Below are 13,397 nucleotides of genomic sequence, written 5' to 3'. Positions count from 1 at the left end.
ACTCTGGTTTTAATCATTTATTCATCAGCACAGTTTGATGGCCCCTCTGCATTCCAGGCTGAAGCTTTTAAACCCTTCCTATGCTGGAGGCATACTGAAAGGAGCAAGTGCTTTCCCTAGGACCTGGAAATATAAGTAACTATGACAGGCTCTGGTTCCATTTTTTATATTTCCCCACACACATCAAAAGCCATTACTTGGGAACAGATGCTGAGGACAGACGGCAGATCTGGGGAGATGGGAAAGAAAACCTCTAACTTTTTAAAGCCAGGTCTGTGAGAAGTGATCAAACATAATCCATTCACTAGTGACCTGCTCCTCCCTCCACTGACTCCTCTTTGAGTCTGAAATAAAATTACTCCTCTGAAGCCTCCCATTAACAGATGAAAAGACTTTCAGCCTCTCTCCAGCTGAAGCTGGATGGGGGCCGTGATCCCCAGCGTGCCTGGATATTGGAGCTCAGGCTCCTCTGCTTGGATTTGCTTTCCCTTTAAAAATAAACCAAAAGAGCTGCCCAGAGTGATGTTTGCAGAAGTGACAGATCCAGGGGAGAGGCTCAGTGCACTGCACGCTTCTCCTTCCCCGAGGCCACAGCAACGCCGAGCCCTGGCTCTCCCTGTGCAGCCCTGCCAAGGTAGACAGCCCCAGCACCCAGCCCAGCCTGGCTCACAGAGAACACCAGTGACAAGGACAAAGTTTGCTCCCAGATACAGCCCAGGCCTTCAGGAATTCAGGGCTGTGAGCACACGATGCAGCAGCATCCCGGAGCAACACCTCTCACTCCTCCTGTGCCAGGCCTGCAGCTCCCTCCTGCCACGGGAAAAGGTGCCACGGGGGACAGGACACCAGGGAAAGCTTGTCCTGAATCACACACCACCTCTGGGCACACAGCACTCCTATTTCCCTAGAAAGAAGGGTCCAAACAAGATGATTTTGATAGCTTTGAGTGTGACATTGTAAAACAGGGCACGGTTTTTAGAGGGCTTGATCCTCAGAGCACCTCAAGTCAGACACGCAGCGAGGCTGGCACTGAAACAGCAGCTCCTGGAACTGCAGGGAATCTGCATCTTGGCATATTTCTCATGGAAGGGGCTGCAGGGCACAGCCAGGGCTGTCACTGCACAGGCAGCACATCACAGCTCAGCCCTGCCCAGCAGAGCCGAGCGGGCAGCACACGCCACAGCTGGGTCACCCGCAGAGGAGATTTCCATCAGCTTCTCCCATCACTCAGCACAGCAAGTTTCTTCCTTCAGGTTCTTCACTACTCTTATTTCCCACTCTGCACAAGAGGCTGGAAGACTTCCCAGGATCTGCTCTCACGTTTATCAATGCAGAGAGCTGACAGGGAGCCTTTTGCCATTAGAACACCTTCTCCTCAAGGCAAGATCAGGGGTGTTCAAAGCACAGACAAGCTCTTCCTGTTGTTCAAGCCCAAAATGGATCCTCTGTCCAAAAACCAGACACTGACCTCACCACTTGCTCCAAAATGGTCCTGTCCAAGGAGTGCCTGGTCTGGAACGGGGACATCAGTGTGTGACTGTCACAGCAAGCACAGGGGACCCTGGGCTGCCCCGGCTCTGTCTCTCCACACTCTGACTTTTCCACAGAGCAACAGTCCCACCACAGGCTGTGCCTCAACCGTGCAGGAAGGGAGATGGAGGGAGGCAGTCACTGGGAATGGATGCTCCAGAGGGTGCTTGGTGCAAGTCCTCCTGGTGCTCAGAGCCTTCCAAAAGCACTTGGCCAGGAGGAGAAGGCTCAGCCTGCACTCCTTCCTCAACGGAGACATTCCCTGTTCACCTCTGTCACCACAGTGCACAAAATTTGTCCAAACACAGCACCTTTAAAATCCCTACTCCTGGACAAGAAATTTCTACTCCAGCACCTAGGACAGGTCAGCAGCAGCTGAGAAATGCCAACAGGAACAGTGCAGCTGGAGGAGCAAACTCAGCCTGGGAGCAGGATATGGAGGGAAGATGATAACGGATGCTGAGGCTGCAGCTTGCTCTGGCTCCACAGGAGGTTTCTGCCCTCACACTTCTCACCCGTGAAAACCAATGAAACAGCAAACCAGTAACATCACAGCCAGCCATGCCCCACACAGCTGCTGGCAGAACACCCCTCGGGCTCACTGCTGTTCTCCTGCCTGCTCCATACCCACCTGTGCTCCAGAGTCTCCCCCCACAGCCATCCCTGCCATTGCCGACCCCAGAAGCACGGACAGGAGCACTGGATGCTGCTCCCATGGGCTCCCTGTGAAGACACTGCACCCCAAGGAGCACCAGAGGACTCAGTGCATCACGTACGAGTCGACTAATTCTGGAAACTAAGGGTCCATTTAGAAACCCTTTATTAATAAATGATTAATAGATGCAGCCATATTTTTTAATAACTTGCAATAAAAAAATGCTACGAAAAGCTTAAGCAAGACAGTCTTAACAGATGGTGCTATAAAGTGAATTATAACATGTACAGTAGCTAGTGCAGCGTAATGGATGTCCTCATTTAATAAAAAGAATCTGATTTTATGCAGCAACTTTCACGCTTGAGGCACCTCAGCACACTTTAACGAGTTGTCGTGGCCTCAGCAGTAGCCACAGCCATCAGATGCTGTTTTAGTGAGGGGAAGGATGTTGGTCAGGACACTGGGCTAGGCCACAGTCCTGATTTTTAACCTTTCCTTGGACAGCTCCCAAAAACAGGCATAAAGGTCTGAAAGCTGCCACCTCCTACCCCTGCACGGCGGGGAATGACAAGCAAGCTGTGGTCTGGGGCTGGCAATGTCTTCTCAGGGAAAAAAAAAAAAAAAGAAAAAAAAGAGCATTATTCCCACCACCAAAACCAGACTGCCATCTGTATCCACGACTATAAGGCACGCCGCAAATTATGTAATTTAATAAACACTGTAATAATAAAGTATTTATTTTGTATAATGAAGTGTTAGTGATTAGAAACCAAACACACATCGGGCGTGCTGCTGCGGTTTCTCTTGAACCTTTGCCAGTATCACTCAAGGCTAAATATGTCTGCAGCAGGTTGAGAGTAAGTTCCTCGCCTTGTTTTGATCAGCCTGTCAAGTGTTTTAGCTGCCAGTCGAGTTTCTTTATATCACACTATAATTGGCTGCTTTCTCAAGGTGCAGCCAAGGAAAAAAAGCACACGGCAAAACTCGGGCTCCTTTGGCAAAATCCTCCACTGCTGCTTTGCTGCAAGCTGATTGCAGTTGCAAAGGGCACTTTGTAAACAGCTGGTGAAAATAGAGTGGAACTGAAAGGCAGCCTGCAATAAACTCCAGGAGAAAGCCTTATTTACCCTCCCGTGCTGGCTTTGGAGTGTCGATCAAACCACTTGCAGCTCCCACGGGACGCCCTCGGGAAAATAACGGGAATGAGAGGAAACAGAGAGGCCAATGCCATCCTCCAGAGCCCCCCCGGCCCAAGTTCAGCTGCAGGGCCAAGCGGCCACCCCCAGGGCTGTCCCCGGTGCCACATTTGGGGACAGCTTTGATGCGAGCAGGCAGGAGGGGGGTCCTGCTCTCCCGACCCCATCCCTCAGCGTCAGCCCACGGATGTGCAGGTGCCGGCAGGGAGCAGAGGAGAACCGAGGCTGCGGGAGCATCGATCACCGCGGCACAGGACGTGGAGCACCGCGCCCTCCAGAGGCTTTGCTCCGCTCTCAGCGGCACCTCCAGCTGCACCCCGAGCCCTTGGGCTCGCCCCAACGTCGGCGAGGGTGATTTGGGGTGAAAGCACGGGCCATGGCAGCCAGGGATCGTCCTGCCTTCGACCACAGCATCCTACCAATTCACTCTGGAAGTGCACAGCTGCCCTGCTGGGGTTCCGGGGCTGTCCCCCCAAAAAAAGGATCAGTGCTCAGGTGTCAGAGGCACCCTGAGAGAAAAAGGAAGAAGTGTGAATTTTCTGTGGCTGCTGCTCTGAGAAGCAGAAATGAGCCATGAAGAATCAGCCGGCCCTGCTGCCCGCCCTCACCTGGCAGCAGCACAGCCAGAGGCTTCCAGGTGGATCCCACACCTGTGCACTTTGTCCTTTCCATGGGACCAGCCTTCCCAGCACAGGGATAAACACAGGGAGAGGAGCCTGGGCAGTCACCCAGCACAGGCTCCTTTGGCTTTCCCAGGGAACTGCAGTGACAACACTTCTGTTTCCTTTCTGTTCCACGCAGCAGCACCTGAAAACCCAACTGTCCCTTAAGAGTGACACTGCAGACACCACCCAGCACACTGGGAGACGTGGATGGATGGTGCTGGATCCCAGGGACTGGGAAATGTAGAACCTGCTCCACCTTTACTGCTGCCTGGCCCTTCCCCTCTCCCCACCGTGTGCCACTGCTGCAGGGAACAAAGGAGAAGTGGAGCACTGGCACTGCTGTTTCCTGGCTCAGATAGAAAACAGCATTATAACAGCATCATTCCAGTAAGGTTTCCCTCCTGCCACTTTTCCTAAAAGCTGCAAGAAGATCTGGATCTGGAAACTCTCTCTCACATCACTGAGTCCAAACCGACAGCTCTGTTAACTCTTGTTTCTCCACAGAGGAAGAGCCAGCTTTCCATGTAAGTGAGGAAAACCAGGATTTCCCTTACATGGGCTGCAAAAATCTCAAAAGGCTGTGTTCTGTCATGTAATGCAATACAAAACACTAAGGATGTAGGACTGGAAGGGGAAAATTTGGCAGGGGCTTCCCAGGGAGGTGGTGGAGCCCTTGTCCCAGGAGATGTCCAAGGAATGACTGGATATGGCACTCGGTGCTCAGGGCTGGGAGACAAAGTGGGGATTGGTCAGAGGATGGACTGGGTGGTCTTTTCCAGTCTCAGTGTTTTGAGGATTTTGGGAAATGCAAGTCACTAAAGAATGCAGCAAGCAGCACATCACTAACACACATGAGAAAACCCAGTATTTCCACCTTTCCTGGCAGTAAAAAGAAATAAATCCACAGCCCTAATTCTGGATGGAAACACTCTCAGTGGGCACAGAAGGGTCCACCCAGCCCAGGGCTGGGAGGGGCAGTGCAGCATTCCCATCCCAACATCACACACGAGCTGCACCCTATGGACGAGCACATTTACCCTGGGCTGAGCACCCAACCACTCCCCTGTGCTGTGACCCACACCCAGCCAGTGGCCAAAGGGGCTGGAATTCCTCAGGAGCTCCTTCCCAGGGCTGCTCCGGGTGCAGTGCCCGGGCTCACCGTGTGCGCGCTGAATTCCGGGAACATGACGCACGTGGCTCCCACCCACAGCGGGCACAGCAGCTTGTTGATCACCCCGTGGACGTGGTGCAGAGGCAGCACGTGCAGGATCACATCCTCCTTCTTCCACTCCCACTTCTCAACCAGCCCCGTGGTCTGCAGAAGAAAACAAACAGCGTGGCCTTAGGGCTGGAGGAAAGATTTTCCCGAGGTATTCCCGAGGTATTCAAGCCCCAAATTCAAGCCCCCGGGTCTGCCTGGGTATAAAATCTTTCCTTTAGGATCAGCAGGAGAAAAATTCCCACCACAGCAGCAAGAGCACAAAAGGAACACCTTCAGCACCCTGTCAGGATGTGTCTTTAAATCAGCAAAGCCCTTCCTTGTTGCTGAGAAATATCAACAATGATTTTAAGTAGGACATACAAAAATATTAAGCTACTGCTGCACATGAAGATTTGGCAGAAATAGTAATCAAAAAGCTAATTTTCCCAGAATTCTGTTGCCATAGTTAGGACGCTGATGACATCAGGCTTTTAGCACCTGTAAGGGATAATCAGTAGGAGCAGGAAATTGCTGATAAACAGAAAGTAGGTTTCATGTTAGTAAAAATTATGAGAGCATCAAGCTCCCAAAACACTCTGCTCTGAAGGGATAATTATCTGAAGGGATAATTATCAGGTTTCTGGGTCAACAATGCCCTTCAGAGCCCAGTGCTGGCAACTGCAAAGCTTATTTCCAGCCACCTAAAAATAAGAAAAGCATCTGAGCAGTGGAATTTGGTCGTGTCTCTCACAACCCTCTTCTACAGGGCAGCAAGCAGCTTTTAGATTTCCTGCAGGACAGCACAAAGGATGGGGACTGCTCAGGCCACCCCCCAAATATTCAGCATATTTGTGAGGGAACAGATTCTTTGCCCAATATAGCCAAGCCCTGGCTCCATCCGTCAAGGCTTTCATTCCTGTCGGGATGCTGCAGGATCCGAGCACCCAGGGCAGCAGCAGCTCTCCAGGCACCCCTGCATTCCCTGCCCTCCTTCCCTAATGGCAGCAGGCTGGCAGTTGCAGGCACTGATAACCAAGTGGTGAGACAGGCAGCAGGCTTATTCAAACTTTTAATTCCTTTTGGCTCTGAGAGCTAATGGATTTTTTTTGCCTTGGGGATACAGAGCTGAATAATGCACAGGCTTCACACAGCACTGGGCTGGGCTAAGATATTTTCCAATTAGGAGCAAAGATTCTCCCCTAGTCAGAGGGCAGGAAAGCAAACTGCAAAGAAATCAGGTTTTTTACAACAAGTTTCATCCATTCTGCTTTCCAGGAAAGCAGGGAGGAGAATCCACCTGCCTCAGGATGCAGCTGCAGCACAAACAGGCCAAGGTTTAGAGCCTCACACGCTGCTGTGTGCTCACCTTCCAAGCGTGGAGGACTCCAGAGCTGCAGCCCCACAGCTCTCTGCAGGAATTTGGCAGTGGAAAGGTGTTTGCAGCCCCAAATCCCCTCCAGATTCCAAGATTGGCATGAGCCTGGCGGGGGGGCAGCAGCACTCACCACAGCCTGCACGTTCTCGTGGGTGCTGAGGACACCCTTGGGCCTCCCCGTGGTCCCGCTGGTGTAGATGATCATGGCTCCTCTGTCCTTCCACGAGGAACAGCTTGGCAAGGGCCCCTCCTCCGTGGCTGCAGGGCTCGTGGATCCACCACCACCACACCTGGCAAGGGGCAGCACAGGGACTCCCAGCTTGTGGGCACTGGGCGTTATTTTCCCCAGGAATTCCTCGGCCGCGATGAGCAGGGCGCTCTGGGAGTCCTGGATCACGTACTCCAGCTGGGGCACCGGGTGCTTGCTGTACAGGGGCACCGCTATGGCCCCGCTCATCCACGAAGCCCACTGGGCCACCACGTAGGAGGCATCGTTGGGGCACAGGAAGGAGATCCTCTCTCCCTTCAGGTCCCTGCCGGGGCACTGCAGGAGCCTGCAGATCTCCTGGGACAGGTGCAGGCTGCGGCTCAGCAGGTCCCTGTACGTGTGCTCCCCGTTCCGGTCCACGATGGCCACTTTGTCCCCAAAGGCCGGGGCCCTGGTGAACACAGGGGTGACGTTGCTGCTGCAGGTGGCCCAGGCTGTGTGCAGGGCCCTGTGGGGACAGCCAGCCCTGCTGCCGTGCCCCGTGCAGCGGGACAGGAGGCAGCGGAGGGGCCGGCACAGCTGCGGGAAGAGCAGGGGGAGCAGCATGGCCGGGCTGGAGCGACTCTGCAGAAAGCAAAGATGGCAGCACATCAGCACGGGCAGGGAGTACCCAGGGGGGTTATTCCCACCCAGGCAAAGTGGCAGCCCTCATTTGAATAATATCCACTGTATTATTTATGTCCCTGCCTCAGAGTGCCACATCCTGGGCAGCCTGAGCATCCCTGGGTGCTGCCACGATGGAACAGGAGGGAGAGACCCCTCCCTGCACAGCCTGCAACCCCTAAAATCCAGCTGATTTAAATGATGAACCAGCTTTCACAGAATCCCAGGACGATCTGGGATGGAAGGGACCTCAAAGCCCATCCAGTTCCACCCCCTGACAACTTCCAGTGTCTTGGGCTGCTGGCAGGCAGGGGGTGAGATGAGGTGGGCTTTAAGGTCCTTTCCACGATTCTGTGAAGAACCCTAAACCCCTCTGCTCAGCCCAGAGCAGCCTCTCCACACAGCACGGAGAAGCAGAGAGGAGAGGACAGGGCTGTGGCAGGAGAGAGAGGGATCTGCTGCACAGAATCCAATCAGCACCAAAACGTCCCCAGAGAGGTTCCATGACAAGAGGAAGCAGCCAAAGGATGACAAGCTCTCGCTCTCCGAGAGCGTCCGTGACACTTCCCCGATGCCAGCAATAACAACCTGGTTTTTCGCTTTTTTTTTTTGATAAATGCCTATTAGTGGAGCAGCTCAGCTCCAGGAGCCTCCCAGCCCAGCTTCCCAGCGTGGGGAGGAGCTGGAACAAAGGGGAGCCAGCCCAGCAGCTCCCCAGGGCAGAGCTGATCAGGGCTGCCTCAGCTCAGGCTGCACGAGTTGATTTTCCGTGAGCCCTGCGGTCTCTCCCCTCCACCTTCGGAGCGTTTCCCCACCCAGACACTGGCCCTGCTGAGATTTTCTTTTGCAAATCAACCTCAATTTCTGCTTCTGCAAAACAAGCTTGTGATTTAGGGTGGAAACATCTGTGGGGGGGGGAGCAGAGAGGCTGCAGCCCCAGAGCGGGGTGACCGTGGGAACTCCTGACACTTGCCACCGGCATGGAAAAAAACAAAGCAGCTCAAGGCAGAGCTGCTGTGACGTCTTTGCATTGCTCTGGAGAGACCAAAATGCAAAAACCCGACCTAATCCACACCCTAAACTGAGCCCGTGGCCATGGCGAGGTGTCAGTGCCCTGAGCATGATGAGGGCCATGAACTGGAAGTGGTTTTGCCCAGGACCAGCGTGGCTGATGCTCTCAGCGCTCTCACTGCTCCTCCAGCTCCTTCCAAAAATCAATTACCCCATTCCCACCAGCCTGTGTTTCATGGAGCAATGACAGCAGCGCCTCCAGGCAGGCCTGGGAACGCTGGCTTTTACAGAGCTGGGGGGCAGCCACGTGGGGTACAAGGAGAGGCAAATCCAGGGGCTGTTTGCCACCCCTCCCCTGCTCAGGGATCGCTGCTGCCACAAACTCCAGCACAGCACATCGGGAAACAAAGTCTGTCCCTGGTCCCAGGGGAAGGTGAGGGCAGAGATGTGGCTCTGCTGCCTTGGAAGGGAAGGTTCAAATCCCCTGAAGGAGAAAATCCAAGCCCTCCTCCTCCTCCCAAGGTTGAAGATCTCACAGCAGCTGCAGGGCTCTCCCCAGCTCCCAGCACAACAAAACCAGTGCAAACTGGGAGCTGCCCCACACTGCACAGCCCTGGGCACTTTGTGCACCCCCCTCTGCACATTCTGAGCATAAAGGGCACAAAGCACATTCCCTGGAGTAAAATGATCCTTGGAGTTACTCCGAGCTGCTCCAAAGTGAGTTATTACAGGAATAATCACTGCTCCAGCTGTGGCTGTGGCACTGCCAGTCGAGCCTGACCTGCAGGATCCCACCCTTTCCTCATTTACAGGCATGGGAACACAAAGGGATTCCTGGCTGTTCTACAACAGACATCAAAATGCTGCATTCTTAGAAAATCATCAAAAGTACTTTATTAGAAAATCATAAAGTAACCAAGGGACTTGGCATCAAATAATGCCTGAGGTATTATTTGATACAGCCTGCTGACTGTTCTTCCCTTCTCACAAAACAAAAAAAAAGGGAAAAGTTTGGGTTGGAAGGGACTTTAAAGCCCATCCAGTCCCACCTCCCACTGCCCCAGGTGCTCCAAACCCCAAAGTCCAGCCTGGCCTGGGACACTGCCAGGATGCAGGGGCAGCCCCAGCTGCTCTGGGCACCTGTGCCAGGCCTGCCACCCTGGCAGGGAGAGGAATTCTCCTCTCATTCCGCACCGATTCCCGCCCTGGGGCTCTCTGCCCGCAGCCACTCACGGCACACGGCGGAGCAGGACTCGGCGAGAACCGGGCCGAGCTCCCCGAGGAACCGGGGCCGCGCAGGGCACGGGGACGGGGCCGAGCGGGCCGGCCCGAGGGCAGCAGGCCCCGGCTGGGCTCGGCCCTGGGCCATCCCGGGGCCACCCCGAGCTCAACCCGGGGCTACCCTGAGCTCATCCCGAGCCCATCCCGGGCCCAACTCGGGGCCATCCTGAGCCCATCCCGGCCCATGCCGAGCCCATCCCGGGCCCATCCCGGGACCACCCTGAGCCCATCCCGGGCCCAACCCGGGCCCACCCCGGGCCCATCCCGGGACCACCCTGAACCCATCCCGGGCCCAACCCGGGCCCACCCCGGGCCCACCCCGGGACCACCCCGGGGCCATCCCGGGGGATCCCGTGCCCATCCCGGGCCCACCCCGAGCACATCCCGGGGCCACCCCTGAGCCCACCCGGACCCATCCCGTGCCCACCCCGGGCCCACCCCGGCCCCATCCCGTGCCCACCCCGGCCCCATCCCGTGCCCACCCCGGGCCCGCCCCGGGCCCATCCCGTGCCCATCCCGTGCCCATCCCGTGCCCACCCCGGGCCCACCCCGTGCCCATCCCGTGCCCATCCCGTGCCCATCCCGTGCCCGTCCCGGCCCGTCCCGGCGCCGCCGGGCCTCACCTGCCGCAGGGGGACCGCTCCGGCCGCGAACAGCTCCGGCGGGAACGCGGCGCCGCGACCCGAACGTTCCGCGCACCGACGTTCCGCCAGCCCGCAGCTGATTTGTGGGGATTTGACCCCAAAACGCCCGCGGGGGGCGGGGTCGGGGCTCCCTGACTGAGCACGCAGCCCCCCGAGTGTCACCGGTGTCCTCGGGTGGCGTGGCGGGCGGGGGTGGCGTCATGGAGATCCAGCTCTGCCCCGCGGGTGCTGGGAGCACGGGCCTGGTGTGGGGTTTGGGGGTTTGGGGGTTTGGGATTTGGGGGTTTGGGGTTTGGGGATTTGGGCGGGGTGCAGGGATGGCCTGGGCTTGTGGAACCTTCACACAGGGCAACCCAGGGATGCACAGACACCCTGGGGACACGCAGACACAAGGACAAGCAGACACAGGGGCACACAGACACCTTGGGGACACACAGACACAGGGACACATAGACACAGGGACACACAGACACCTCGGGGACACACAGACACCCAGGGACACACAGACACAGGGACACATAGACACAGGGACACACAGATACCTTGGGGACACACAGACACAGGGACACATAGACACAGGGACACACAGATACCTTGGGGACACACAGACACAGGGGACACACAGACACCCTGGGGGACACACCCTGCACGTGTGCCACCTCCCTGCACATGTGCCACCTCCCTGCATGTGTGCCACCTCCCTGCAGCTGTGCCACCTTCCTGCAGCTGTGCCACCTCCCTGCGGCTGTGCCCAGCACCCAGCCCGGCCCTGCCACTGCCAGTGTCACTCTCCACACCCCCTGTGTCACCAGCCCCCCGGTGCCCCTCAGGGACGATCCCCCAGCCTGGGGTGTGCCACAGAGGAGGTTCTGGTGCCAACCACCCCGGGGAGCTGCAGGGCCTGGCAGGGCCTGGCAGGGATAGCGCGCAAGTGGTGGGGACAGAGCTGGCACATCCGAGGATGCTCCAGGGGGACCCGTCCCGTGGGGGTGGCAGGGCCCGAGGGTGGCAGGTGGCGGTGCCAGCTGTGGCACACAGCCGATGTCACCCCCGGCCACACTCCGCCGCCACGGTCGCGGCTCCTGCTGCCCACCGGGCACCCGGGGAGGCTCCGGAGAGGAGCCGCGGGCACCGCCGGGCACAGGGAGGGAGCCGCTCCCCCTCGCTCCAGATGTGCCCCACAGCTGGCAGGGGAAGCGAGCCTCATGCCCGGCTCAGCCCTGCCCGCCTGCGAGCACCCGGCCTGGGCTGCTGCCCTGGCCCTGGGCACCGGGCTGTGCCCAGGCTGTGCCCAGGCTGTGCCCAGGCTGCCACCACCCCGGATGCAATGGGATGCAATGGGATGCAATGGGGGCACTGCCAGCTTCCCCTGCTGATTGGAATGACGGTGCAGCACAGCAAGGTGGGAGCCTGTTCATCCCACTGGCACTGCTCATTCCCACGTGGAAGCGTGTCCCTGTCCCCATCCTGCCCCAGCCCAAGGAGGGACAGAGCCCGGGCAGTGCCAGGGTGCCCGTGGATGCTCACAGGGTGCTGTAAACAAGGCGCAGTGAGATGTTTCATCTCCAGCCATCTGCTGGCCCCTAATCCCCCCGCTGGTGCCTCACCGCTTCCCACCCTCCCTCAGCTGCTCCTGGCCAGGCAGCAGAAGGCCACCAGGGGCTGCTGGCCCTGTCCCCCACCACACCCCGGTGGCATCAGCACCACTGCAAGGCTGCCAGGGCCGCCAGGGCCCTAGGGTGGCAGAAAGGAGCTTGAGTGTCCCCAGATGGCAGGGGAAGGTCCCCTCTGTCTCCCCCGTGTTTCAGAGCTTTCCCTGCCCGCATCTCTCCGGAGCGAGCATCCCCGAGCTGCTGCAGCCGCTGCCCGCCCGGCGGGGCCGCTCTGTCCCCGGGGCACACGATGGCCCTGGGGACTCCCCGGGGACAGGAGCAGCTCGCAGTGAAGTGGAGCCGTGAGTGGCTCCTGCCTCACGTGGCGAGGATAAGTGCAAAATGGCCCAATTATGCTAATTGCCCGGAATTATGATTGATGGAGATTAGCTGCTTATTTGAGGCAATGGCAGGCACACGTGTGTGACACGGGCAGGCCGGGGACAGCCACCGGGGCACGGGGGGTGCCAGGGTGGCTCTTCTGGCACCAACAGGCACTTGGAGCTGCCACATCCCCGGGCTGGGCTGTGGCAGCACCCAGGGACACCGGGTGAAGGTGGCACAAGGATGGGTCGCAGTGTGAGCCACTCAGCCCCATCCCGCCCGGGGAGAGCTCCTGGCTCCTCCTGCCCGCTGCACAAAGGACATTCCTGATGGAGGGCGAAGCTGTTAACCAGGAATTCCGCTGCTCTCCGCGCTCCCGGTGCCTGCCCTATGCCCCGTGAATGTGGCTCCCAGTAAATGTCTTCTTCTGGGAGGAACTGAGCAGGAGCTGGGCTGCTCCCTGTCTCCTGCCCGGAGATCTCCCGTTCCCTTGGCCTTAGGGGCCCTCTAAAGGCACTGGCACCGGGAGCATCCACGCTGCAGTGGAGGCACAAGCCACATGCCCATTTTTACCTTCAAAAAGACACCCAAACCAGCAGCTTTGGGAAGAAAAGCTGGAAAAGCAGCGTTGGCTGCTACGCCAATGCCCGGCCAGGATGGAGTCATGGCACGCCCGCACCACCAGGGCCAGGATTTTGGCACGAGTTGGCGATGCTCCGCCGCACGAGGCTGAGGCGGCCGTGCCAGGCGACGCGCGGCCGGAGGGCACCCCAAAACCCCCACCCGTCACCACAAGTCCCTCCTCCGCTCTCCCCTTCCCAATTTCCCGGGCCCCCCTGTGCAGCAGACGGATGCTGGGTAAGAGGTGTGTCTGTGGGAGCCGTCCTCGCCACGCAGCGTCGCCGGGCTGCGGCGCCTGCCATCCCTGGCACGGCTTTCCCCACCGGGCTGGGGGCACAACCTGGGCCAGACGGGGCTGAGCCTCTGCTCGC

The 13,397-nt window shown here is 57.9% G+C and overlaps 1 protein-coding gene across 11 annotated transcripts in view; it reads right to left on the bottom strand.

Annotated features, from left to right (window-relative positions):
* ACSF3 (acyl-CoA synthetase family member 3) overlaps positions 1-10,439 on the bottom strand; it is a 52,060-nt gene extending 41,621 nt beyond the window's left edge. For all 11 annotated transcript variants that reach the window (XR_014958019.1, XR_014958016.1, XR_014958018.1 and 8 more), the window contains exons 1-3: positions 10,409-10,439; positions 6,753-7,454; positions 5,206-5,361 (exon numbers count right to left, since the gene is read on the bottom strand). Coding sequence is in view for 8 of the 11 variants with exons in the window: in XM_085589978.1 (XP_085446104.1) it covers positions 5,206-5,361; positions 6,753-7,436 (840 nt within the window). In the remaining 3 variants the exon portion in view is untranslated. The remainder of the gene's footprint in view (positions 1-5,205; positions 5,362-6,752; positions 7,455-10,408) is intronic.
* Positions 10,440-13,397: the final 2,958 nt, after the last annotated feature.

This window comes from Lonchura striata, chromosome 11 (assembly GCF_050655825.1).
Source record: "Lonchura striata isolate lonStrDom1 chromosome 11, ASM5065582v1, whole genome shotgun sequence".
NCBI classification, from domain to species: domain Eukaryota; kingdom Metazoa; phylum Chordata; class Aves; order Passeriformes; family Estrildidae; genus Lonchura; species Lonchura striata.
The sequence above is the reverse complement of the archived record's forward strand: the minus strand, read 5'-3'. Positions and strand labels throughout refer to the sequence as shown.